This window comes from Leucoraja erinacea, chromosome 13 (assembly GCF_028641065.1).
Source record: "Leucoraja erinacea ecotype New England chromosome 13, Leri_hhj_1, whole genome shotgun sequence".
NCBI lineage: Eukaryota > Metazoa > Chordata > Chondrichthyes > Rajiformes > Rajidae > Leucoraja > Leucoraja erinaceus.
The window spans coordinates 32592960-32618483 of NC_073389.1; the positions used below are offsets into that span (position 1 = coordinate 32592960).

General features: G+C 45.3%; 1 protein-coding gene across 5 annotated transcripts in view; it reads right to left on the reverse strand.

The window, feature by feature from the left end:
- Positions 1 to 23116, reverse strand: part of LOC129702817 (glutamate-rich protein 6-like) — a 44490-nt gene extending 21374 nt beyond the window's left edge. Inside the window, exons 1-9 of one of the 5 annotated variants that reach the window (XM_055644815.1) lie at positions 22128 to 23116; positions 19617 to 19772; positions 17158 to 17780; positions 7758 to 8091; positions 7559 to 7652; positions 6342 to 6496; positions 4620 to 4705; positions 2265 to 2339; positions 368 to 427 (exon numbers count right to left, since the gene is read on the reverse strand). In XM_055644815.1, coding sequence (XP_055500790.1) covers positions 368 to 427; positions 2265 to 2339; positions 4620 to 4705; positions 6342 to 6496; positions 7559 to 7652; positions 7758 to 8028 — 741 coding nt within the window. In that variant the 5' untranslated portion in view covers positions 8029 to 8091; positions 17158 to 17780; positions 19617 to 19772; positions 22128 to 23116. Of the gene's footprint in view, positions 1 to 367; positions 428 to 2264; positions 2340 to 4619; positions 4706 to 6341; positions 6497 to 7558; positions 7653 to 7757; positions 9492 to 17157; positions 17781 to 18156; positions 18284 to 19616; positions 19773 to 22127 lie in introns of those variants that run through there. The other 4 variants (XM_055644816.1, XM_055644817.1, XM_055644813.1 and 1 more) reach the window with 4 other exon arrangements.
- Positions 23117 to 25524: the final 2408 nt, after the last annotated feature.

A 25524-nucleotide genomic window follows, 5' to 3' on the forward strand; every position in this document is an offset into this window, starting at 1 on the left:
ATGAATGTGAGGGTGTAGCTTTAAGTTGAAAGGGAAAAAGTCGATGTGCAGGCCAAGGTTTTTTTTACACAGAGAGAGAGAGAGAGAGGGGTGTATGCCTGAAAGTGCCAAGGGTGGTGGTGGATATCGATACAATAGCAATTTTTAAGGAGATTTTAGATAGGCACTTGGATATTTAGAGAGGGGAGGGATATTGATCACAGGCAAGCAGAGATTAACTTGACAACATGTTTGATAGACATTGTGGGCCAAAGTGCCTGTTCTTGTGCTTTACTATTTTATGTACTATGTTCCAGAGTCAATATCGATCATAGATTAAAAAGAATGAAAACTGCAACAAAAACTGGTAGGAAAAAATTCTTCCTACCTCAGAGAAATCCAGTGAATTATAATCAGTCTCTTCATAATCAGATTCTTCACTTCTTGTCTTTTACCGTAGTTCAAAATTCCGCACAGGCGATAAAACAAAATTGTGGGAATGAATAATATTTTTGTATATTTACATTATTTATATGATTCGTAGATACAGAGCCCATGGTTTATTTTCTCCCTTTCTTACTTGAGCTTGCAAAATGCATAGCATTAGCAAATCCTCCTCAAAGCTCAGATACTTCAGAGCTAACCCCAAGTCTACAACCCAAAACAGAAACAAAATATCCACAGGCAAGTGGAATTGCTTATACATTTAGTGAATCTTTCACAGTCATGTCTGAAAAATGATTCCAATTATTTTGGTTCGGATGTTCACTTGCTAAAGCTCCTCACTTTCCTAGGACTATGACTTTCTTCGTCTCCTGACAGATCCCAGACCTCCTCTCCTCCAGCCACACACTTAAAAACTGGCTCCAAATGCTCAGAGATCGACTCTAAACCCGAGAACTTCTGCCTTCCTTTATCCGCTCTTACTGCCCAAGCCTTCGTTCAAATCGGCCCTTAAATGCTGCGTCTCTCTCTGTCTCTCTTCTGCGAGTCCTCAGGTGCTGTCCAATGTTGCATCGTCACAGTCCACCTTTTGTAATTATTCCTGAAACCTACTGACCACCCAGCTTCCAAACAATGATCTCTCGCTGTCCACTTACAGGTTAACAGTTCTCACGCTCGCTGCCACCCGGCTCTTTTTACTTCAGTCAATCCTCAATTCAAAGCCTGCTCCTTGGTCAAATACCCCACCCCGCTCCCAAGCGTTACATCTGACACGTGGAGGTCCCCTGCCCAACCCCCTAAATTGCTTGATTCCAATAATCCATGCACCAGTCAAAGGAATTTACCGTTCGTGTGTGGGTGCCCCATTTTTCCAAAACTCATTCCCTATCCTTTGTGGGTGGAGGTGTTGAGCAAGAGCAGTGGTCAGTGTATAACACAGGATTTCACATCACTTGTGCAAACTCCACGTGCTCATCTGAAGCCCAAGGATGCTGCTGATGCTTGCACAGAAGCAATGAGAGCAGGGGATGTTTCAGCAGTAGTTAGATAAGGCATCAATCAGCCTTACCTTGCACAAGGCCACCGAGTCTGAACCACCAAGGTCTCATCAGAATTTTTTAAAAACATTTTGCTCCTACACTAAGAATTTAGGTCAATCTTCTCTATCAAGCCTCCAACCCTGGACTGATCCAATCTCTCATCATAGCATCCTTTGTCATCAGATATCAGCTCGGCTTTATAGAAAGATACAGCAAAAAAACAGACCCTTCGGCCAGCTGAGTCAGCACCGGCCATCCAGCATGCATTTATACTAATTCCCATTTTATTCTTCCCACTTTTCCATCAACTCCTGCAAGGTTCTACCCCTCAATAAGGCAATTCACAGGGGCAAATTCACCAGTTCTTCTCTGGGAACTGCTAGGAAGCAAGAATAATTGTAAGAAATCCTCACGGTTACAGGGGCAACACAGAAACAACACACAGGTCAGGATTGAACTAAGGTCATCAGGGCTGTAAGGCAATGGCTCTACCTGCTGCGCCAGTGCCGTCTAGCGCTGCAAGCTCCTCCCACCATTGCAGAATGGCTTCACTGAAACCATCTCAAACCTACCCTTGTGTCCAACCCCCACTGCTCTAAATAACTCCAAGCTCCGACCAATCCTCCTACTCACCCGCACATCCACCTCACAAAGCAGCAACACACCCTCCCCACCCCATTGCCAGCCATCGCATTCGTGGAGGGAAGAAAAAACAGGCACAGCACAGCCCACTGCATGTACACAGCCTGGTTAATACAAGTCACAGGGTGGGTGATGTTAATTACAGAGTGAAACTCTCACCTCGGTCAGAGTAAAGTCAGTAAAAGACTCAGTAAAAGACTCCTCACTTGCAAACTTCTTTTGAGACCCTCCTTTCTGCAAACAAAAAAGAACAAAAGACAGAATGCAATATTTAGGCACAATTGAAGTATTCCTGCAGAAAGGCCATTGACCCGAAACATTAACTCTTCTGCTTTCATTCTCAATAGAGGCTGCCTGACCTGCTCAGTGTTTCCAGCATACTCAGTTTTTATTTCAACTTTCCAGCATCTGCACTTCTGTTTCTCAGATAGATTACTCTCTTCATCCTGAGCTCAGCAAACCTGCCTGCTGTTTCTTTTTCTATTTCATTACATGGGCTCAAGAAATGGAATGAATAGGCACAAGATATCTTCAAAGCTCAGTAATTGCCCCCTGCACCACCCACTCTCAGTTGGTCAGCGGCACCTAGTTGACAGAATGATAAATTTGCTGCAATCTATCGATGTATTGCAGAGAAGAGTGGTCCCAGCAGAAGAGGATACACGTCTTGGACTGGGCTGTTAACTAACCCTACCTGAATCTGTTTGAGAATTTGTGGTCAATTATCAAGTAGAGACTTAAATAAAAAGACTGCACCGTAAGACAGAACCTCATTGAGGCTATAATTCAGCTGTTCTAGATTTTAAAAAAACCCTTGGACACTGTCAGAATCCAAATTGGTCAAAAGACTTGATAAGGACATATAGCACAAGGATGTAAGGCAGTCACAGATAGATGAGAATGCACAGATGAGACTAATCAGAGCAGCCGTGCAAGGAGTCTATTGTTGTTCCTAACTCTTGCTTATTCAGTATTTTTGCATTCAGAATTCTCACCTAACCGGCAAAAACATTTAAGAATATTAAGCAATTACAAACACGGAAATTTAATTCATTAATTATGAAGTATGAAAAGACATTTTTAGTATTTGTTTATACATAAGAACAGTGCTGCTACTGCTCGTTACCAGTAACACCCATATCTGACGCTTTGTCACTTCATCTGATGGTGAGCAGTTAATCATTTGCTTTATTTCTACTGTACACCTTAAAATATAGAATTGCAGTGAAAAACTTTGCTATTTAAAAGGGTGAAGAGAAGAGAAGTATTTGGAAATGTATTTAAAGGTTTCTGCATGGAATACTTGTGTGCGATATACCAAGCTAAGCTTCTTTATCCAATGCCTTTATCCAATTCTTTACCACCAGAGAACAGCAGGCACCCACCCACCCCCCCCCCCCCCCCCCCCCCCCCCCCCCCCCCCCCCACTTTAATTTTAAACCCACCATTTTGCTTTGCAGATGTGCTTCCATGTCTCTCAAATGACCGTTAAGATTGTACCAATTTATTTCTCTTTGTCAAATTAATTCATCCCCGGGTCTCTGGGGCTGTAAGGCTGCAACTCTATGACCGCCATGCCGCCCTGGCACGGTGTTCTGTTATGTGCTCTGAACCTTCCTGATAGTCTCGAGTAATGATTAGCCATTTCACTATGCTTTAAAAATCCCTCAACTTCCTAAATTTCCAATTCCTGCCATCCATTAATTAGTTTAAAGTTTTAGCTGCACCTTTAGTTACATGATATGCAATGACGCAGATTCAATTGCAGTTCATCCCAATGGAAGAATCATTAGAATCCCCCAGTTCTGAGACCACATCAATCTGAGAGCACATTTTCAACTTTCTTACTGGCTCAGTCCATTGTGCCTCTGCTTCTTAATTTTGAGAATCTCCTTTTTAGTCGTACTTGTCATTGGTTCCCACGTGGGCCAGCTGGGGAGAAGGCTGAATGATCCATGATCTGAAACGTTAATTGTTTATCTTTCCAAAGGCACCGCATGACCTGCTGAGTATTTCCTGCATTTTCTGTTTTTACAATATGTCAAAATAGGCTGATTGCTTGCCTATTGTGGGCATCACGGTGGTGCAGCGGTAGAGTTGCTGCCTTACTGCGCCGGTGACCCGGGTTCGATCCAGACTACATGTGCTGTCTGTACGGAGTTTGTACGTTCTTCCCGTGACCACGTGGGATTTCTCAGAGATTTTCATTTTCCTCCCGTGCTCCAAAGACGCACAGGTACGTAGGTTAATTGGCTTGGTGTATGTGTAAATTGTCCCTAGTGTGTGCAGGATATTGTTAATGTGCGGGGATCACTGGTCGGCGCGGACTCGGTGGGCCGAAGAGCCTGTTCCGCGCTGTATCTCTAAACTAAACTATTAGTTAAGGATGAAGCATGGTAATGGGGAACTTAGAAAGTGAAAAATAAACCCATGAGACAGAATCCCCAAGAGAGAAGCTCATCTCTATTGAGAAAGACAGAAACAAACATCACTGTAACATATAATATTTCCTACCTCAGAATCAGTCAAGAAGTCCAGTTTCCAAGACTTTGAGTCCAATGAATGAGATTTCAACAGTTTTGGAATTTCCATTTCAAGCTCTACAAGGGAAGAAATAAAGGACTAGATGCTAGAATTGGTCGACTAGTCAGTCAGCATCACAGTTTAGACATGTTGTTAATCAGAATTGAAATTTGTGACCATACAGGAATGTGAAAGGGTATGTAGATGAAGAAAGGTGCACGTTGATATGCTTAGAGGTGGAAAGTTTAAAGGGGATGTGTGGGAAATGTTTATTTCCCCCACGCAGAGGGTGGTGGGTGCCTGGAACGCGCTGCCAGAGGTGGCAGTGGAGGCAGGTACGATAGTGGCATTTAATAGGATTTTAAATAAGCATTTGGTTAGGCAAGAAATGTAGGGATGCATGTGTAGTATGTGTTTGTGTAAATGCATGTGTAGTAAGGAACTGCAGATGCTGGTTTATATTTTAAAAAATAGACACAGCGGGTCAGGCAACACCTCTGAAGAAAAACGATGGGTGACATTTTGGGTCGAGGCCCTTCTTCCATCCTTTTATTCCAGAGATGCTGCCTGACCCGCTGAGTTATTCCAGCATTTGTGTCTATCTTCGGGGTAAACCAGTATCTGCAGCTCCTTCCCACACATGTAAACAAAGTACTCTAATAAATGAAAATAATATGCATACACGCAAGTTCATGTAACAGTTATAGAAGTTCATGTAAACAACAAATGCCGTCCTACCCTCATCAACCACCCCATGATCTCCTCAGAAAACTCAATCAATTTGACCTAACCTGGACAATCCCATGCTGACTGTCAATAATTATTCCATTCTGTTCCAAATGCTGTTAAATCTGATCCCTTAGAAATCTCTCCAATAACTTCCCTACCACTGATGAGGTTTGTCAGTCTGTGATGTTCTTACTATCTATGCTTTCCTTCTTAAACAATGGGTGTCAGGAATAGCAAGAGGTCAGAAATGGAAGAGCTCAGAAATGGAGTCAGAGAGATAGAGCATGGAAACAGGCCCTTCAGCCAACCCAATCCATGCTGATCATTAATCACCCATTTACACTAATCCAACATTACTTATACTTTTATTCTAAGGGAAATTTGTAGTGACCAACAAACCTACCGACATGCATGTCTTTGAGGGAGGAAATTGAACCATCCAGAGGAAACCCAAGCGATCACAGGGACAATGTATGAATTCCACAGAGACAGTGCCAGAGGTCAGAATTGAATCTACATCTTTCGCACTGCATTGCAGTGGCTTTGGCACTACGTTGCTCTCAAAAATTAGTCCAGAGCAGTCACAGAGATGCACGAGGCCATGAAGGGGTTTAAACAAAACATCATACATTTTCAGCCCAAGAATCACATGGGTGGTGAGCACATGGGGCAGGGTATATGGGACACTGCAGGCGAGGACATGCAGAGCACAGTTTTGATGAGCCCTAGTTTACAGATGCAGAGATGTTGGCATTAAAAGCTTTGGAATATTCAGATCAGGGTTCTTTGGGGGAGCGGTGGAAAGAAGCAGCAGACTCAATCTGACCATTACGTGAAAATTAGAAATATGTTGTATTACTTTCTGCTGCGAGGAAACAAACATGCCTATAATCATCGATGATTGACCAGCAGTGCAAACCACAAATACCCTGAAACAAGAACAGGCTAAATGCGAGACATTAAATACAGCAAAGCTACATTCACCTGCCACCGAAGAACCTGGAGTGTCCAAAGAAATCCAGGTGGTCTGTGTCTCCATTGTGTTAAGTAATTTTTTCTTCTCTTCCTTGCCTTCTTGCCGTGTGGAAGATGGAGAAACATTATTGAACAATTCCGCTGCATCAGGAAATTCCTCATACCTATTGAAGATGATTACCCCATTATTAAAGCAAAACAAAAGCAGTTGCCTCCCCAAAATGAGTCCCTTTAATGAATATTTAAATCAATGCTACTTCCTATTTTGAGCCATGCATTAAAATACAGAGATATTTTACTAAAGTAGAGGCTATCTAACACAAATGAGAGAATGGTGGTGATCCCACAGAATGGGTGATTTAAAAGGGGTGCAGAGAGAGCATTAAGAGCTACACAAAGGGAACATGAGAGGAAGCAGACAGGTTGATCTTGACATATTGGGTAACCAAGTACAGGAGAAGATGAAGGAGATATTGGAAGGTGCACCTCACCTCATATGGGAGTGTGCGGTTAGGTGTTGAATAACATCCTTACGTGACACTTTGCCCTTTCAGAGAAATTCCGTTTGTTGCACTCATCACCCTCCCTACCTTTGCAGAGGGAGAGGGAGAGGGAGAGGGAGACTCTCTCTGAGAGATGACATGAATCCAATGGGCTGAATGACCTCCTGTGCTTTAATATGTAAGCAGGTAAATTGGAGAAACCTTGAGTGGTTTCAGCTTCCCAAGCGCAATACTGGACTAGCAATAAATATCAACCGCAACAGCAATACAGAAAAGCCCAAAATAAATATTAGTAACAATGATAGAATTGATATTGAAGAGAAACGGTCGTGTAGTGGTTCCAACACAGGATTAGTTAATCAAGCCTAAATAATCCATGTTGAGAGTTCAATTCCTTGCCAGCAATCATAAATCCTGAAAAATGAAATAAAGTTATCTACTGAAAGGGTCACATGCCCTGCAGGTGAAGGCAGTTCACATTACACAGAGAAGATTGAAGAGGCAAGCTGGGAAGGAAAGATAGATCGGACTGAATGGGGAATAAGGGACATAGTGATTTAATTTAGTTACCTAAACAATTTTTTTTTTAAATATTCAAAACTTTTTTTAAATCGAAAATGAAACCATGAGTGGATAGGATAATTGAAAAGACTGAAATGAGATTTTTATTCACATAGACCGATGGACATGGCTGTCAAATTCATTACAAAACAGTGCATTTACCCGTCATTTTCAGAGGCCTGTGCGGAACTTGGGGAAAACAAGTCTTCCTGATTCGATTCTGATGTCCTTTCAGATTTGAAGTCATCGACATTACCTTGGTGCACCAAAAACTTTACAAGTTAAAAATAATCACACTACATCCTCCAATGTTCACTCAGAATAACATTTTCCCAGCAGCTATTATCACTTTCAAAGTTACCTTCATCTATTCTAGGTATATTTTCTCCCAAAGAGCTCTCTCCATATGGGGATTCAGTTGTAGCTTCCCCCGTATCAGGCATAGGATTCCCATCAGGATTTTGACTTTTGCTGGATTGTGAACTACTCCCAGAAGAGGTAGAACTCTCAGATTCCTCACTAGGACTCTTCAACAATGATGCTTCAGGATTTGCAGTTTGCTCTTGGAGATCCTCAGCGTTTTCCGGAGCCACCTCTGAGTCATGGACACTGGACTGCTGCTCATCACTCATCTTCTTTTGTTCCTCAGAATACTCCGAAACACTTCACTATCATGGAAGGGGCTTTGATGTATCCTTCAAATGTCAGAGAAAAAAAAAGAGCTTGTTCAAGGTGAGACACAGGAAAGATTTAACAGGAACATGGGGACTATTGTCACACACAGAAGGTGATGGGTATATAGAACTATCTGTCAAAGAAGGTAGTTGAGGCAGGTACTATAACAACATTTAAACAGGCAAGGAAAGGAAAGGCTTACAGGGATACAGAGCAAATGCGTATAAAAATGAGGCCAACGTAGATGGATATCTTGGTCGGTATGGGCAAGTTAGACCTAAACGTTCTGTTTTCATGCTGTATGACTCTAGTTTATGTTTCATTCAACCGAACAGGAAGTAGCGCTAATAGAATCCCTGTATGCATTCCACCATGCCAGCTTTTTGAAAACGTTTATTCCGTGAGTTGCAGCCCCACAGCACGCCCTGTCCCATCTACCAGGTTCTTTGCAACCAAACGCCCGCTTTTAACTGCATTTTGTTTCCACTTTGGCGTCGGATCACAGCTCTTCGCACAAAGAAATGTCCTCCCACTCCGTCCAGCCCTCCGTCCATAATTGTCATTATTGCAGGGGCAGCAAACACTCAGCTCCCGTGGCTTCAGAAGGCAGGTCTCACCTAAGTACCAACTTGCCAAACAATTGCCCGGCAGAACCAGAGGAAAACTTTGGTGGTGACTGAAGGCCACCCAAGCTGACGAATCTCACCTTCCAGCACCCGGTCCACGGTCCTGCCGGTCGCAGTGCCTACCTACCCAACTTCAAGGGTCACTTCAACTCCCGGTGGAAAGTTTTCCCGCGGAAGGAGAAGTTGAGACAGTACCGCTGTGAGGAGACAAGTGCCTCTGTGAGGAGCCGTGGGCACCGGGGCCGGTCCCGGATCCCAGATCCCACCTCATTGTTACATTGTCGCCACGGCAACCGCGCTGCCTGCCTGCCTGACTAACAGGTCAGGATAGACACAAAATGCTGGAGTAAAACTCAGCAGGACAGGCAGCATCTCTGGAGAGAAGGAATGGGTGACGTTTTGGGTCGAGACCCGAGATCAGGGCTGCCCGACCTGATGGGAAGTCGGTGCTGTTTCGAATAACTTCAGCAGGTAACACTGGCTTTAGCAGAATTCCAAATAAATCATTGGAAATATTCGTATTGGAATAATTCCAATCAATCTGATGATTTGGAAAGAACGTTATCCCCTTTATCATGGTATCCGTACACTGTGGATGGCTCGATTGTAATCTTTCCACTGACTGGTTAACTCCACACAACCAATGCTTTTCACTGTACCTCGGTACGTGACACTAAACTAAACTAAGAACTGGACTGGAATCGAGTTGTGCCTTAGAATGAAACATAATAAGACGGCCAGCAGTGTGCGACATGGTGGCGCAGCGGTAGAGCTGCTGCCTTAACATAATAATAATAATAATAATAATAATATATTTTTTATTGTCATTGCACATTAGTGCAATGAGATTTAGTGTGCAGCTTCCAACCGATGTAAAAGAAAAGTAAAATAAATAAATAAGCTGTGTGACGTGACCATCCGAGGGAGGCAGTCATGGGGGGTGGGGGGCACTCAGCAGGGCCGGTTCAGAGCTGCTATAGCTCTGGGAATAAAACTGTTTCTGAGTCTGGAGGTTCGGGCGTAGAAGGCCTTGTAACGTCTGCGGAGGGAAGTAGTTCGAACAGTCCGTTACAAGGGTGTGAGGAGTCTTTATGGATGCTGACGGCCTTCCTGAGGCACCGTGTGTGGTAGATGCCCTCCAAGGCTGGTAGCGGTGTCCCAATAATCCTCTGCGCTCTGTGGACGACGCGCTGAAGAGCTCTCCTCTCCGCCTCCGTGCAGCTGAGATACCACACAGAGATGCCATACGTTAATATGCTCTCTGTGGTGCAGCGGTAGAACGTTGTCAGCAGCTGTTGGGGCAGACCAGTCTTTTTTAATGTCCTCAGGAAGAACAGTCGTTGCTGTGTCTTCTTGACCAGCGCAGCGGTGTTGGTGGACCACGTGAGGTCCTCTGAAATGTGAGTGCCCCGAAACTTAAAGCTGGACACTCTCTCCACACTTTCCCCGTTAATTTGAGATTGGGGCGTATTCTCCATTATGGGACCTCCTGAAGTCAATAATCAGCTCCTTGGTCTTTGAGGTGTTTAGTGACAAGTTGTTACGTGCGGGGACCCAGATTAGACCCAGAACATCTCCAGGGACCCAGATTCGATCCTGACACGGATGCTGTCTTCACGGAGTTTGTACGTTCTCCCCGCACAGGTTTTCTCCGGGTGCACCGGTTTCCTCCCACATTCCAAAGACGTACAGGTTTGTAAATTGGCTTCGGTCGTTGGCGGAAATCCCGGGAGGGGGCCAGGGGGGACACGTCATGATGAGGTGGGGGACGATTTCCCCCCTCCTCCCCATTTTTTGTAATCCGGATTTTAAAACTCGGTGAAATCTCCGCTTTCCGCGGGACAGTGGGGTGGGACTGCTGATCGAGGGCGCATATTAAACGAGAGACATCGGTCAGCAGGCAATGGGGGCGGGACATGATGATTCAGTGCGGCGATTGGAGGAGGGAGGTGTCGGTCAGAGGCAGAAGTAGGGGTGTGGGACTGAGGGTAGAGCGCGGTTATTGGAGGAGGGAGACGTGCCCAGGTCATAGGGTCACAACGGCAGCCCTGGACACAGACCGGCGCCTCATACGCAGTCAGGATCGATCCCGGCCGGCTCTCCAGCACAGCAATTGCTGCCGAACCACCACTGGACCATCCCCGTCCCCAACCGTGCCCCCCCCGCCCCCACGCCCGGGGGTGGCCAGAGACGTCGGGAGTCAGACGGGCACGGTGCCCTCAGGCCCACAGCCAGCGCAGAGAAGCAGCGCTAAACCCAGCTCAACTCTGCCTGTCCCGCCAGGTTAACCTACAGCCCTGCCTGGACTTAAGGGAAATATGGCCCAGATTTACAGCTAGCGCGGAGAAGCAGCGCTAGCTCCACGGCTCCGGACTGGTATTCCGTCAGTCCAGGCAGGGCTGTGGGTTAATCCGGTGAGACAGGCAGAGTTGAGCTGCATTTAGCGCTGGTTTGAGCTGAAATTACCGTTCACAGGGCCCATGGCTGAAGCCTCCGAAGCCTCACAAGTGTGCAAGTGTGCACATGCGCGTGCGGCTGCCAAGAAATTCTATCTCCCCTGTCCCCCTATCCCCTCCATATTTTGATAGTGATTTCCGTCACTGGCTTCGGTAAAGTTGTAAATTGTCCCTAGCGTGTGTAGGATAGTGCTAATGTGCAAGGATTGCCGGTCTGCGCGGAATCGGTGGGTCCGAAGGGCCTGTTTCTGCGCTGTATCTCTAAACTCAACTAAGTCGCTTGCCACGGGGGAATGCTTATCTTTCTGAAAGGTTTTGATAGTGTATTCAAGTAGAATCTGTCTCAAGTGAACAGTGAGAACTCCACTGAGAACGTAGATTATTTCCTTTCACTGTCTGAAAGCCGTGGAAGACGTGACTTCAATGAAGTATATTTCCAAAAGTTGAATGCATTGTTCGGAATATTATAATACATATAGCAGGAGGCCCATTAAGTCTATACTGGCTCTCATCAAAATCCCATCAATCGCAATCTACCACTTATTTCCCTGTGACCTCTCTGTCTCTGTCTCTGTCTCTGTCTCTCCCTCTCTTTCTGTCTCTCTCTAGCTCTCTCTCTGTTTCTGGTTCTCGCTCTCTGTACCTTTTCTCTGGGGCTGGGCAAGGGGGGAGGAGGAGGTTGCTGCTGCCACTGGCACCACCATCACCAACAGTACCCGCTGCTCCAGCGGGCACCCGGCCTGCCCATGCCAGCAGGAGCCCACCCGCAGACTCTCTGTCTGACCAGGACGACTCCAGCAGCAGTGGCTCCGAGTCGCCCGTCTTCGAGAAGGATCCATGCCGGCGGCTGCCTCTTCAGCAAGATCTCGGTGTTGGACTGAGGGGAGGGAAGCGGGGAGGAGGTGGAGGGCTGCAGGTGGCTGCAGCGCTGGCTACAAGTCCGGGGTCGCTCTGCCAGCCTGGGGCCATCCTGGACACCTCCGGACAGGGACGGGACACCGAGGAAGGGATGGGGACGGTCCAACAACAACTCAACAGCACCTGCAGCGACGGAGAGAAGACCCCGACCCCGGCCCCAACTACAGACGAAACGCAAGCCTGCACACAATGCAGCACCACCGTTGCCAAGACTATTTTATAGCTAGAGACCTATGACCTGGGCATGCGCAGTCGGAATACCAAACTCGCTTATTGTCAGTGGCCAATTAACATAGGGAAATGCACCACAGAAACAGGTCCTTCAGCCCAACCAACAAAGACCCACCTTAGCACTAATTATCCTAACTTATCTTTTTCTTCTCACATTCCCATCAACTTCCATTTCCTCCCACCCTCTGCATTGTTTCAGATTTTACACTCAGCTACTCTACCAACCTGCGCATCGGGCTGCTGTATCATTTGTCTGACAGTAGCAGCGAGAAGAGGGCCTGTTGATAGATGCCCATTTGGATGCCTAACAACGGAGCACCCGGAAGAAACCTATGCAGTCACAGGGAGAAGAGGTGACATAGTGCCACAGCGGTAGATTCAGTGCCTTATGGCACCAGAGACCTGGGTTCGATGCTGACTATGGGTGCTGTCTGTATGGAGTTTGTACGTTCTCCCTGTGACCGCGTGTGTTTTCTCCAAGTGCTTCGGTTGCCTACATACTCCAAAAACATATACGTTCGTAGGTTAATCAGCTTCAGTAAAATTGTTTTAAAAAATGTCCCTAGTGTGTAGGATAGTGCAAGTGTGCCTGGCGATCGCTGGTTGGAACGGACCCGGATGCCAATGGGCTTGTTTCCACGCTAACTCTCTAAAAGTCTAAAAAAGAGAAAATGCATACTCAGCACAAGAGGTCAAGGTTGAACTGGGGTAACTGGAGCAGCAAGGTAGCAACTCTATCGCTGCACCATTGTGCCAATCCAACACCAAACTGTGAGTGAACATTACCTTCGTAAAGATTATCAGCTAAAATATTAACGTTGGTGCTGCCTGGCCTGCTATGTATTTGCAGCCTTCTCTATTTTACAGTGTTGATCATTAGGCATCACCGTGCAACATTTCAAACATGATCAAACACAGCAGCCCCACCTGATTTTGTAAACGTTTAAATCTATTGCCAAGAATAGAAAATACAATGAGCACTCGGCAGGACTGGCAGCATCTATGGAGAAAAAAAAATAGAGTTTTGCTAAAGATCATTGACGAAGCTCATTGACTTGGGGATCGAGGGATCCCCCTTAGATCCAGGGGAATGGGAGCTGGACCCATCTCACCTCATTAGGATTGCTCTAGTGCCTGTGCTTCCCAAACCTGTCATTACTCATCCACTTTAAGCATTCATCCCCTTCACAAAACCACTATTGAATCTGCCTCTGACACTTTTAAGGAGTGCACTCAGATCATAACAAACCACTAACTAAAAATGTCCTTTTATTTCCTCTGCTTCTCTATATACAGTACTATGTGCAGTTTTGGTCTCCCTTCTACAAACAAACATATTAGCATTGAAGGAGTGTAGTAAAGATTCACCAGATTGATGATTGGCTTGCTGTATGAGGAGACATTTAGCAGACTTGGGTTATGTTCTCCAGAGTTTAGATGAATTAGAAGTGACCTTACTCCAATTGTTGTCATCATGTCTGAGTGTTGAAACTTACATAATTCTTACTGGGCTCAAGGGGCTGAATGGAGGGAGGATGTTTGCTGAGGCTGAGGAATCTTAGGTCATGGGTCACAGGCTCAGAATTAGGGTGGATTATTTAGGGCTCATAGGATGAGGTTTCTTCCTGCAAACGGTGTGAATCTTTGGACTTCTATTCAGAAGGAATGTCATTGAGTTCATTTAAAACTAAGATCGATAGATTTCTGTATAAAAACGGAATCAAAGGATATGGGGATGGGGCAGGAAAATATTGTGGGGTTACATGCAGTGATTCTTGTATTCTCAATAATCACTTTGGTAGCAGTATTTCCCGGATGGTGGGGGGAAGGTGGGAACAATTTTTGGTCGCTACCTCGACAGAGAGGCGACTTTTTCCATGTTGCCTCCCTCACGGACCAGAACTACAGCAGCGGGCACAGCGTGAACTTTTCCATCGCGGAGTGGGCGAACACTTGCCGGGGGTCGCCAGAAAGGAGGGCTCCGATCGCTGGCCTGGTGACTTTGACATCGTGGGGCTGTGGTCTGCGGAGCTTCTAGCCACGGGCGTGGCTTGGACCTACCATCCGGAGCCTAGAATCACTCGCCGGAGAAGAGCTCCGACCGCCGACCCGTTGCCTTTTACATTCTGAAGCCGCGGTCTCTGGTAAGAAGGTACCGATTCGGGCACTCCAAGTGTGTTCGACCGTCCCAACGTCGGAGTTTGGATCATCCCGACAAGAGGGCTGTCCGTAGCGGCGACTACGGAGGGTTCATGGCCCCGACCACGGGTGAACAAAGGGTGAACAAAGGAGGAGGATTGGCTGAACCTCGTTGCCTTCCATCACAGTATCTTATTGTGTATTGTGTGTTCTTTTTAAATGTATCGCTGCTTGCAAATTCATTTCACTGCACCTTCACGTGCATGTGACGAATAAAATTGCCTTTGACTTTGAACATTATAAATGTTTAGCTATTATTTACTGTGTTATTCATCATCAAATACATTTGAAATTAATCGTTTTGAATGTTCAGAAATATTAATAGGCTCCTCAGGTTCTCCATTATCTAAAGTTTGGCATTAAGTAATAATGAACCTACTAAAACTTCAAAGGTATTGCAACCTTTAATTTGAATCTCTAATGAAGCTGGCCACCATTGATGAGGTAAGATTAATGAGGATTTGCAGGATTAAATCAGTGTCAATTCATAGCAGTCCTAAATCATAATTTACAACATCAGTGTATCCCTCGTTACCCCTTTATTCCATAAACTGTGAGGGTCTCCAAACAAAGTGGAATCAGCAAGGAATTGTTTTCCCAGAGAGTGGATCTCATCCCCGGTGAAAGGGGTTGGGTGCATGAAAGCATTTAAGGAGGAGCCAGCTGAACAGCAGGGAAAATGTAATGTAAGGTGTGATGGTGGTGTAGCATGTCCTTCCATGGGTGTGGATGGTCTGTTGATGTGTGATAAATTCCATGCAGTCCCGGGCAATGTCTGGTCAGAATAGTGATGCTTTTCACCACAGAATCACCTACATCTCTCGTCTAGCTCCTTTTCATGACAGGACTGAGCACTCGTTGAAATCCCCCGCACTCAGCCCAGTGACATTATCAAGGGAAGCAGAACTGGCGTTCCTGAACGCAGAGTAAGTGGAGATGAAATAATGTACCAGAGCGTCTTATTTAAAAGAATAAATTATTTGTTCATGATTGGTCCGCAGGCGAGTTGATTCAGAGTAAGTGAAGCCGGAGTTCCAGTGCATACCGTTTATAATCCAGCGATGGTCTGGAGACAGACGGAATCGCGGGAGAGATTGGAGTCATGATGGAGTGAGTGGTGGGATTAAATGGGAGGCACTGTGACCGAATGACAGAAAGAGATGGGGCAGAAAGCATCCAAAAGCAGGCAGGAGTAGTAAGAGATAATGGAATCAGCTGACTTGCAGACAGAAACTTCTTTTCATAGCTCGTGACCTGCTTGTCAGGGATTTACACTTTCAGCCTCTATCAAAGTATAACATGCTGTCAAGTTCACAATGGAGCTAATCACAAAGTGCATACAAATTTGCAGGAATGCTAAATTCCCTCTAAAACCTTTCATCAGGTTGTCACGGATAATCTCAGCCATATGTACAATCTTGCTGGCACGATGTTCTTCATTTAAAGGGACAGCGGCCAGGACCAGACAAGGTAGACCTTCCATGTGCTGGCTGCAATGGTGTGCTGTCCATTTGACAAAGCTTTGTTCCTGTTGCAATTTGACGCAAATTTCACGCTTCTTGTTCCGAACAAAACTATTAATAACATTTAATAAATGCTAATATTGCCACTAATGCCAAAATACCAGCTGGGCCTTGAGTTGACCTTTTGTTATTGGAAACATAGAAAATAGGTGCAGGAGTAGGCCATTCGGCCCTTCGAGCCTGCACCGCCATTCAATATGATCATGGCTGATCATCCAACTGAGTGCAAGAAGAAAGTGCCCAGTCCCTTTTTTTAAGCAATAATCTATCTTCTTTTTACATTTTCTCCCATTCGTGAAGCTCAATTCTCTTACGAAATATATTCGCAAGCCTTGTTTGTATTGCATTTAGAATATACTCTCTGAATGAACTGGAATCAGAGTACATATTCACAATTCATTATACATTTACAATATCTGCTCTGTATGTAATTAATATATAAAATATATGTTGTATGACATATCTTCCCGATGTTGGGGAAGTCCCGAACAAGGGGTCACAGTTTAAGGATAAGGGGGAAGTCTTTTAGGACCGAGATGAGAAAAACATTTTTCACTGAAAACATTGAATCTCTGGAATTCTCTGCCACAGAGGGTAGTTGAGGCCATATTGGCTATATTTAAGAGGGAGTTAGATGTGGCCCATGTGGCTAAAGGTATCAGGGGGTATGGAGAGAAGGCAGGTACAGGATACTGAGTTGGATGATCAGCCATGATCATATTGAAGGGCCAAATGGCCTACTCCTGCACCTATTTTCTATGTTTCTATGTTTCTACCTTCACAATTCATTATATCAACTAATGGTACCTGTTTACAGTATGTATCCATAATAATGACTACAGTGCCTAATATTTAATGTATGTATTACAATATTGATTCACAGTATCTGCTTGTAATATATATCTATGCATTAAACTTTATATACATAGTCAATGTGTATAAACGTGTACAGTAGATTCATAATATATACTTCGTTTTTATTCACAGTAGATGTTTTCAACAGACATTGTTTCGGCTCACAGTATCTGCTTGTGATATGTATTCGTAGCCTATGCTTGTGGTATAGATTCATGATATATTTTTACAGTTTATAGTTACAATAAATGTTTCCAGAATATATTCACAGAACTCACGGTATCTGTTATTGTTCTGCATTCACAATTCATACTTGCTTGTAGAGCCATGTTATCCATTCACAATAGGTGTTTTCAGTATATATTGCAGTTTTCTATTCACCGTGCATGCTCCTGGTCTAATGAGTTGCCAACACACTGGAGTTTTCACAATATTCTGCTGTCAGATGCATTGTTGTTTCTTTGACCGTTGATGACTGTTTCGGGAGCTACTCCTGAAAGGCTCCAATTTCCAGACTGACGTGAACGCTTTCCAGCTTTGAGCATTTCCCTCATTTCAAATGAGGCAAGATCCTGTCTCAGACTGTAACAACATTTAATTTCTGCCGTCTGGAACCATCGCTCACCATTGTATTCGTAGCTGTCAAAGTTGAATTATTCTGACAGGCGTGTATGAATAAAAATCCCCTTTCTTAGAAAAACATTTACAGGAGCAGAGCTTCTGTGTGCAGGTTTAAATCAGCTTTGAAGTTGAACAATCTTCTGATGGGCATGAAAAATAACGTGGCCAGATGAAATATTTACCTGTTTTGCAAGTTAAGATGCTCCCGGACTGAACTCAAGATTGTTGCAAATCAAAGGACCCATTGCTTCCTCTTTTATTTTCTCTCAGTCAGGGTTCTCTGTGATGGGCAAAACCAATAATATCAGTTAAATGCTCAATGTACACCCTGAGCATACAAGCTCTCCCCACCCAAGCCATCCCTCTCTGATCTACACTTTGTACAGAAACATCTGATTTTTGCTTTCATTTCCCTGTACAACCTCAACTCTCAGTCTCCAAAACCATCTCCAGCTTAAACAAAATGTTTGAGAGTCAGAGATATACAACATATATTCAGACCCTTCAGCTCATCAAGTTTATGCTGACTCACCATTTTACATGAATCCTACATTAATCAAATGTTGTATTCACCCCACATTCTCTTCAACTCCATCCAGATTCTACACTCACCTACAACCAAGGAGTAACCTACAATGACCATTACACCTACCAACCTTGTATGTCTTTGGGGTGTGAGAGGAAGTGAGAGCATGTGGAGGAAACCCACTCGCTCACACAGTTAGGATTGAACCTGTGTCTCTGGTGCCGTGAGGAAACAACTTTACTAGCTGTATTACTGTGTCGTGCACTTTGCGCCCACTCCTAACCATCTTTTTCTGTGTGGCTGATTTTCCTCACCCACTTTTATCTGAAATACCTTCAGCTGCCTAAGCTGTTAGGTCTGGAATTTCCTACCTAATTCCCTCTGCCCATCCCTTTGGGATCCTTTGTAAAACCGGCCACTTTGAACATGTTTATGTCACTTTTAGATCAGCAATGACAAGTCACGTGCCTTGGTGTCAACTTTTGTTTGAAGCATGTGGCATTTCAAGTATAATAACAGTCATGAAGCAGTTCAAAATTGAATCGTTTCAAGAACTAAATTGTTAATGGCACATTTAGTGAGAAATTTTACTGAGATGAATCCTGAACAAACGTATTGAGACAAAATTACAGGTGCCCACGTTTTCACAAAGCAAATAAAGCTCTTTGACCACAGTTTAGAGTTTGGAAATGCAATTTTGCAGGAATTGTAAATGAGAAGTTTAAAAAAATGCAGATGGGGGAGTCTTTTAGTTTGATGTTGAACTGTCTAAGCATCATTCCACAAGCTGCTTTGATCCCGCATGAATATCTGGTGAAATTACGAGGGCTAATGTGGCTATAGATCTCATTCATGATCATTGCTTGAGGAGATTGGCTTAATCTGTGCTCATTGTGGCCCGGAGCCTGTTGCAGATGCAAGCCAGCCCCCAGTGTATCCTGGATGTGCCATTGGCTCAGAACCAAGCTGATTATGAAGATTGCATGCAGTGCGGTTTAATTCTGCTCTGTAAATAAATGCACCATTTGAGCCCCATCTGCCTCTCACACAAGGCTCTTTAACAATAAAATGACAGCATGATTAGTACCCACAGTGAAGAGGTAAAAGAGAGAAGTGATAGGATAATAGATGGAGGGAAGGAAGGGATGGAGTCATATTAAAGGGAAAAGGGAAATAACACCTCAAACTATAACAAGAACTAGACTAAGTGGGACCCGTTGGGTGTGGCTGTGTGACTCATTCACACACACACGGAGACACACACACAGACACACACACACACACACACACACACACACACACACACACATTCACACACACACACACACACACTCATTCACACACACACACACACACTCATTCACACACACACACACACACACAGACTCATTCACACACACATACACACTCATTCACACACACACACACAGACTTATTCACTCACACACACTCGCCCAATACTAAAATGCCAAGTAACTTCAGAACGTGTCGAATATACAGTGTGTAAAACAAATGTTTAAAGCCTCCTGTAGAGACTGCTGCTGTTGAAGCAAAAACGTGCTTTAAATAACATCCAACAAACACACTCACCATAGACAGCAGTCAGCTCTCTTGAATTATTCAACGGCGCCTGCACTCGGTGCTATCTTGACGTCACCCTCTCGCTTCTTGCCACAAACCGGAAATGACGCACTCAGCGCCAGCATGCCGCTAACCGGAAATGACGTCATTGGCAACATCTTGCAACTAAGCAAGAATCACAGAATGAGCGCCAATTTTGAAATTAAACACAGTCCTGATCTAATAAAATGTTTATTCACACTTTATCCATCCAAAAACTGTTGCAAGCAAGCCCTTTAAAATCCAAGCCAATTGGACAAAAAATACTTTGCAAGACAACAAAACACATTTGCTGAAAGCCCTTTAAAAAGCCAGTGGGAAAATCTCTTCCCTGTACGGGGACCCGACTTTTTCCCTGTTGGGTCTCCGATGTCGTTGGGCCTAACATCGTGGAGCCGGCGACCTCCAACCGGAACCAACCTGACGGCACAGCGGACTCGCCATCGCGGAGCTGGCCGACTTCGGAGCGGGGAAAGCTGTAGTGGCGCACGGCTGCGACCCGACTTCGGCGCTTCGGAGGCTCTGGCCGCAGGCCCGGTGGACAGGAACATCGGGAGCTCGCAGGTCCCTGGTGGGAGACCGCTTTTCGGAGCTCCCGCAATGGCAACTTCTCCCGCCGGAATCGCGGGGTTAAATGACTCGGAGCGGGATCGGGAAGAAGAAAGGAAGTGGCTGAAGCCAATAGGCTGTAGGAGAGCTGGAAAGGGGAGGGAGAAAGCAAGGACTACCTGAAATAGGAGAAGTCAATGTTCATACCGCTGGGATGTCAACTACCCAAGTGAAATATGAAAGATCACAGGGGAAAGAATTCAACATCTCTGAACAATACTATCCCAGCTAGCTTCAAAAGGCTGTAGGTAAAAAATAAACTGCTGGAGGAACTCAGAGGGTCAGGCTAGTCTGTTAACATTTAGTCTGAGGCAGAATGCACACAGAAACTAGAACTGGTCTGAAGTGTCTTCAAACACAGTTGTTGTTGCAGTTGCAGTACAATTAAGAACCCACCAATATAGACAATAGAAAATAGGTGCAGGAGTAGACCATTCGGCCCTTCAAGCCAGCACCGCCATTCAATGTGATCATGGCTGATCATCTCCAATCAGTTCCCCGTTCCTACCTTCTCCCCATATCCCCTGACTCCTCTATCTAATAATATAACATGACTGGACACCAGAGGCAGGAGGATGATGCCCCCGGGGTCAATCATCTCATTCAACTTAATTTATAGGCAATTTATAGACAGCAGATTTAAGTTGGTTGATAGCAAAAAGCATTTGGCTGCAGGCTAAATGCTGGGACTTTCCTCATTGCTCCTTTTGTAAATTCTCAGCTTGTGATTCAAACTTTATATTCATAACTTCTTCAACCTTATCAGAGATAGTGACAAAAGTTTAGGGGCAACATGAGGGGGAAGTTCTTTACTCAGAGAGTGGTGGCTATGTGGAATGATCTTCCAGTGGAAGTGGTGAAGGCAGGTTCAATTTAAAAATAAATTGGATAGGTATATGGACAGGAAAGGAATGGAGGGTTATGATCTGAATGCAGGTAGATGGGACTAGGTGAGAGTAAGTGTTCGGCACGGACTAGAAGGGCCCATTTCCGTGCTGTAATTGTTATATGGTTTATATGGTTATAGGATTGATCCTGGGTCCCTGGTGCCTGGAGACAGCTACACTATTGTGAGGTGAGTGACTCAACTCCTGACATCCAAAACCTTTACACCATTCACAAGGCACAAATCCGAGGTCAGGTGCAACACCCTGCCTGGATGAATGCCGCTGCAAGCCTCAAGAAGCTCAACACTGGCCAGCACCTGATTGCCACCCTGACCACTAGCCTAAACAATCATTCCCGCTGCCAAAAGTACTACAGTGCGTACTCACTATAAATGCACTGCTGTTACTCACCCAGGCTACTCCGACATCACTTCACAAAGCTGGGAGCTCTACTGGAAGATGGACAAGGGCAGTTGGAGCAGGGAACACCCCCATCCACAGGTCCTACTCCTGACTTGGAAATAAATCATTGTTCATGCACTGTTGCCATGCACACCCTTCCTCACAGCACAGTGGGAGCAGCCTCCTCAGAAGGACTGTGTGGCGGGCAGCGCATTGCCACGAAGTCTCTTTTACACTAAGGATGGCAAGTATGTCCTGACATTGCCACATAGCCCACATCCCAAAAACAAGTTCCTGAAGTGAACTACGAAAGCTCATTTGAAGAGTTGTCATGCTTACTGCTTAGTCCGGACAGTAAATGCTCAAAATATGATTCACCCATCAGTTATTCTAGCCTAACCATGAATATCAAAGTCTGGTAATCCATACGCTTGTAAAGTGTTGAGTGCTGGTGAATCCTCTTATTAAACAAAACCCTGTATTTCTTAGAATGTCACATCACATCATATTTGAATTCAAAGAGACCAACTTTGGAGCCGTCTCCCGTGCATTAAACATCTCAATGAAACTTGAATATACTTACCGATGCCTCTAAATTCCTTTCTCTGATCACTGTGATTTTTTTTCTGGTTGTCACAGTAAAGGATGTCAACCTGTCATCTGGACTCAAGCAGTCAGTGTTTCACTCACAGATCCGGCAAAGCTCGGGTCCACTTTGTCACTGAAGTGACGTCCAGGAGGGAAATCAATCACCTGCCCGCATCTCTGTTGTTTATGGATGAGATCGCAGTCTGTGAGACTCGGTGTGGCCAGGCGAGCTGCCTGCTTCCTGCTTCACTGAACGTGTGACTGGGGTTCACTGGCAGAGAGATCACAAAGGTGAAAGCATTTGTCCTCCAAAGCCAACACAAAGCTGCAAACTCACAAGCTGGTTGAACCTTAAAGGAACGCAGATTGGTCATAGAATCAGCGAGAGATAAAGCAACATCTGAGTCATAGAGTCATACAGCGTGGTAATAGGCAATAGACAATAGACAATCGGTGCAGGAGTAGGCCATTCGGCCCTTCGAGCCAGCACCGCCATTCAATGTGATCATGGCTGATCATCCCCAATCAGTACCCCGTTCCTGCCTTCTCCCCATATCCCCTGACTCGGTATCAGCCCAAATTGCCCACACCGACCTGCACTAGACCCACCTGCCTGCGTTTGGCCCTTATCCCTCGGCCTATCCTATCCATGTATCAATCTAAATGTTTCTTAAACACTGCGATAGTACCTTCTACTACTTCCAGTACCTCCATCAATATACCCACCACCCTTTGTGTAAAAAAGTTACCCCTCAGGTTCCTTTCAAATCTTTTCCCTCTCACCTTAAACCTATGTCCTCGGGTCCTCAATTCCCCTGCTCTAGGCAAGAGACACTGCATTTACCCAATCTATTCATCTCACAATTTTGTACACCTCTATAAGATCACCCCTCATCCTACTGTGCTCCAAGGAATAAAGTCATAGCCTGCTCAACAGCTCCCTATAGCTCAGGCCCATGGGTCCTGGCAACATCCTCATTAATATCTGTGCCCATTCCAGCATGAAACGTTCATACCGACCATTAACCATTTATTTACACGAATCCCACATTAATGCAATTTTTTATTCTCATCATCATCCCGACTGACTCCACACTGGGGGCAGGTTAAAGCAGCTGATTAACCAGCCAACGGCACTTATTTGGGAAACCAGAGCACACAGAGCAAACCCACGTCATCATAGCGAGAATGTGTAAACTCCACACAGACATCACTGGGTCTGTGGTGCTGTGAGGCAGAGCTGTACCACTGTGCCGGTTTCAGCAGCAGATTGCAGTTGATATATTAACCAGTGGAAGGAGCTGCTCCTCCTCTCTGGGTGTTGGTGCTCTCAAGGGGCTTCCTGCTGCCTCAGCTGGAGCTTCTGCCCTGAACCCACCCGCAGTGGTGGGGACCATGAAAGGGGCAGGCTAGGTAAGAGGTGCATCTTATTCCAGTGTTGTGTCAGCATCTAGGGGCAGGGCCAAGCTGGAGCTGAAAGGGAAGACCAACTGACTTGCCTGACTTATTCAGATGATCCAGCATTTTCAGTTCTTGTTTCAGGTTTCAAGCACCAGATCGACTTTCATTGATTAGTTGATGCAGCACAGCAGCATATGTTGGAATGTTTATCTGTGCTAGCTTTTACATTTACATTGTGACCAGGCAGGCAGAGACTGGAGGCACACATGGGGTGTCTGTGGTCCTGTCTGATGCAAGATACAGCGTAGCCAGAAGGGGCCTCCTTCCCATCTTCCTCTACCTACTGCTCCTGCTCCATGTGCCCTGAAGAGAGAGAGGTTGACCATATTCTGCCTCCCGCTCCACTACTTAACAGTGGCACTGTTACATAATAGGTATTGCAGGCAATCAGGGCACTGATTTACAGCAGACAATCTGCTGCTCACACACGAGTGACTCCAGCACAAACATGCCAACTGTTAAGGTGCCAAAATGCAGCCAGCCGTATCCAGACCAGTTTACCTAGTAGTCTTCTTTTCCAGTGGTGGCTCCAATCCAGGTGGCTAAGTAGACTTGCAAATTCAGGGCAATGACTTGCATCACTGGCAGTGAGGGGAGTGGGTGACACCTCCTTCCGTTAACAACACCTTGCGATGTCCGCAAAGCAACGTGAGTGCAGCCTGTAGCATCCTGCACCTTGGAAAGCCGAGCATCATCAGAAAGCTTCAACCCACTCTGATGGGTGGAGGATTAAATGTAACCAGCTCCCCTCCTGTGTAAGATGCTAACATCTTCACCTGGAATGAGCCTGGTATGTAAAAGCTCATGACCCCAATCACTTTGACAGTCACTGACAATGCAGGCCTTGCCCTGCTCTTCACTGGCAGCAGATTTAATGCGACCTTGCTTCCTGAACTGTAGCGGCCTCACTCACTGCTCCTCACACATGTTCACATTGGGGAATTGTTCCCTGGGTGACATTAGCTCCCGCTGAGAGTCCTCTGCATCTTGTAGCCTGGTCACGTGTCCTACTCCATTCGCAATCTGCTTGTTCTCAATGATGCCGGAAAGCAAGGGTATATTTACTAACATTAATACATCGAGGAACAGCTGGTATGTGCAGGGGCCTTGAAGCCATTGCAAATTTATTCAGCATCTGGTGCATATCTTTACAGACTCGAGCAATTAAAAAAAATGCTAGATAACATCAAAATCTTGTAAAGAGAGCCAGTGGAAACCAAACAACAACTAAACAGAGAGCAATTGATGACCCTTCATGGTCCTGGGGGTGTCATTCCTTGCCTAAGCTTCAATCCTGCCCTTCTTTTCTGTCTGTGTGGAGTTTGCTTGCAACGTAGCAAAAATAAAATAAAAGACTGAAACAAAACAAGACATCAGTACAAAACCCAGGTAAATAAAAGCAAGTCCATGGTAGTGCAAGTGGTGGTCCGTGGTGTTCTGTTGTCAAGGTCGGATTAGCATTTGCAGGTTCAGTTTAAGAACCTGATGGTTGTGGGAAAGGAGCTGTTTCATAACTATGTTGAAACTTGCAGAATTTTAGATACAATTTCTGAACTGCTCTCCCACTGATCCTTCAACTACTTGCCTGACAACAGTATCTAAGATTAGGTTCGGAATTACCCCTTCTCAATATAGAGGAAAAATGCAAAAGTGACCTCAGGGGCAATTTTTTCACTCAGAGTGTAGTCCCTGTCTGGAATGAGCAGCCAGAGGAAGCCACAGAAGCAGATACAATTATGACTTTTGAATTGAATACATTTTATTGGCCAAGTATGCCTGGGGAGTGTTTCCCTCTCCCTCTCCCGGGAATGAGGGCCGGCCCAGGTGCTCATTGTCCAGCTGGGGTCCGGGGGAGGTGAGGGTCAGTGATCCGTGGGTCGGGCATCGGAGCGGAGCCTTAGCCCGAGATTCATCCCCGCGGCTCCGGTGGC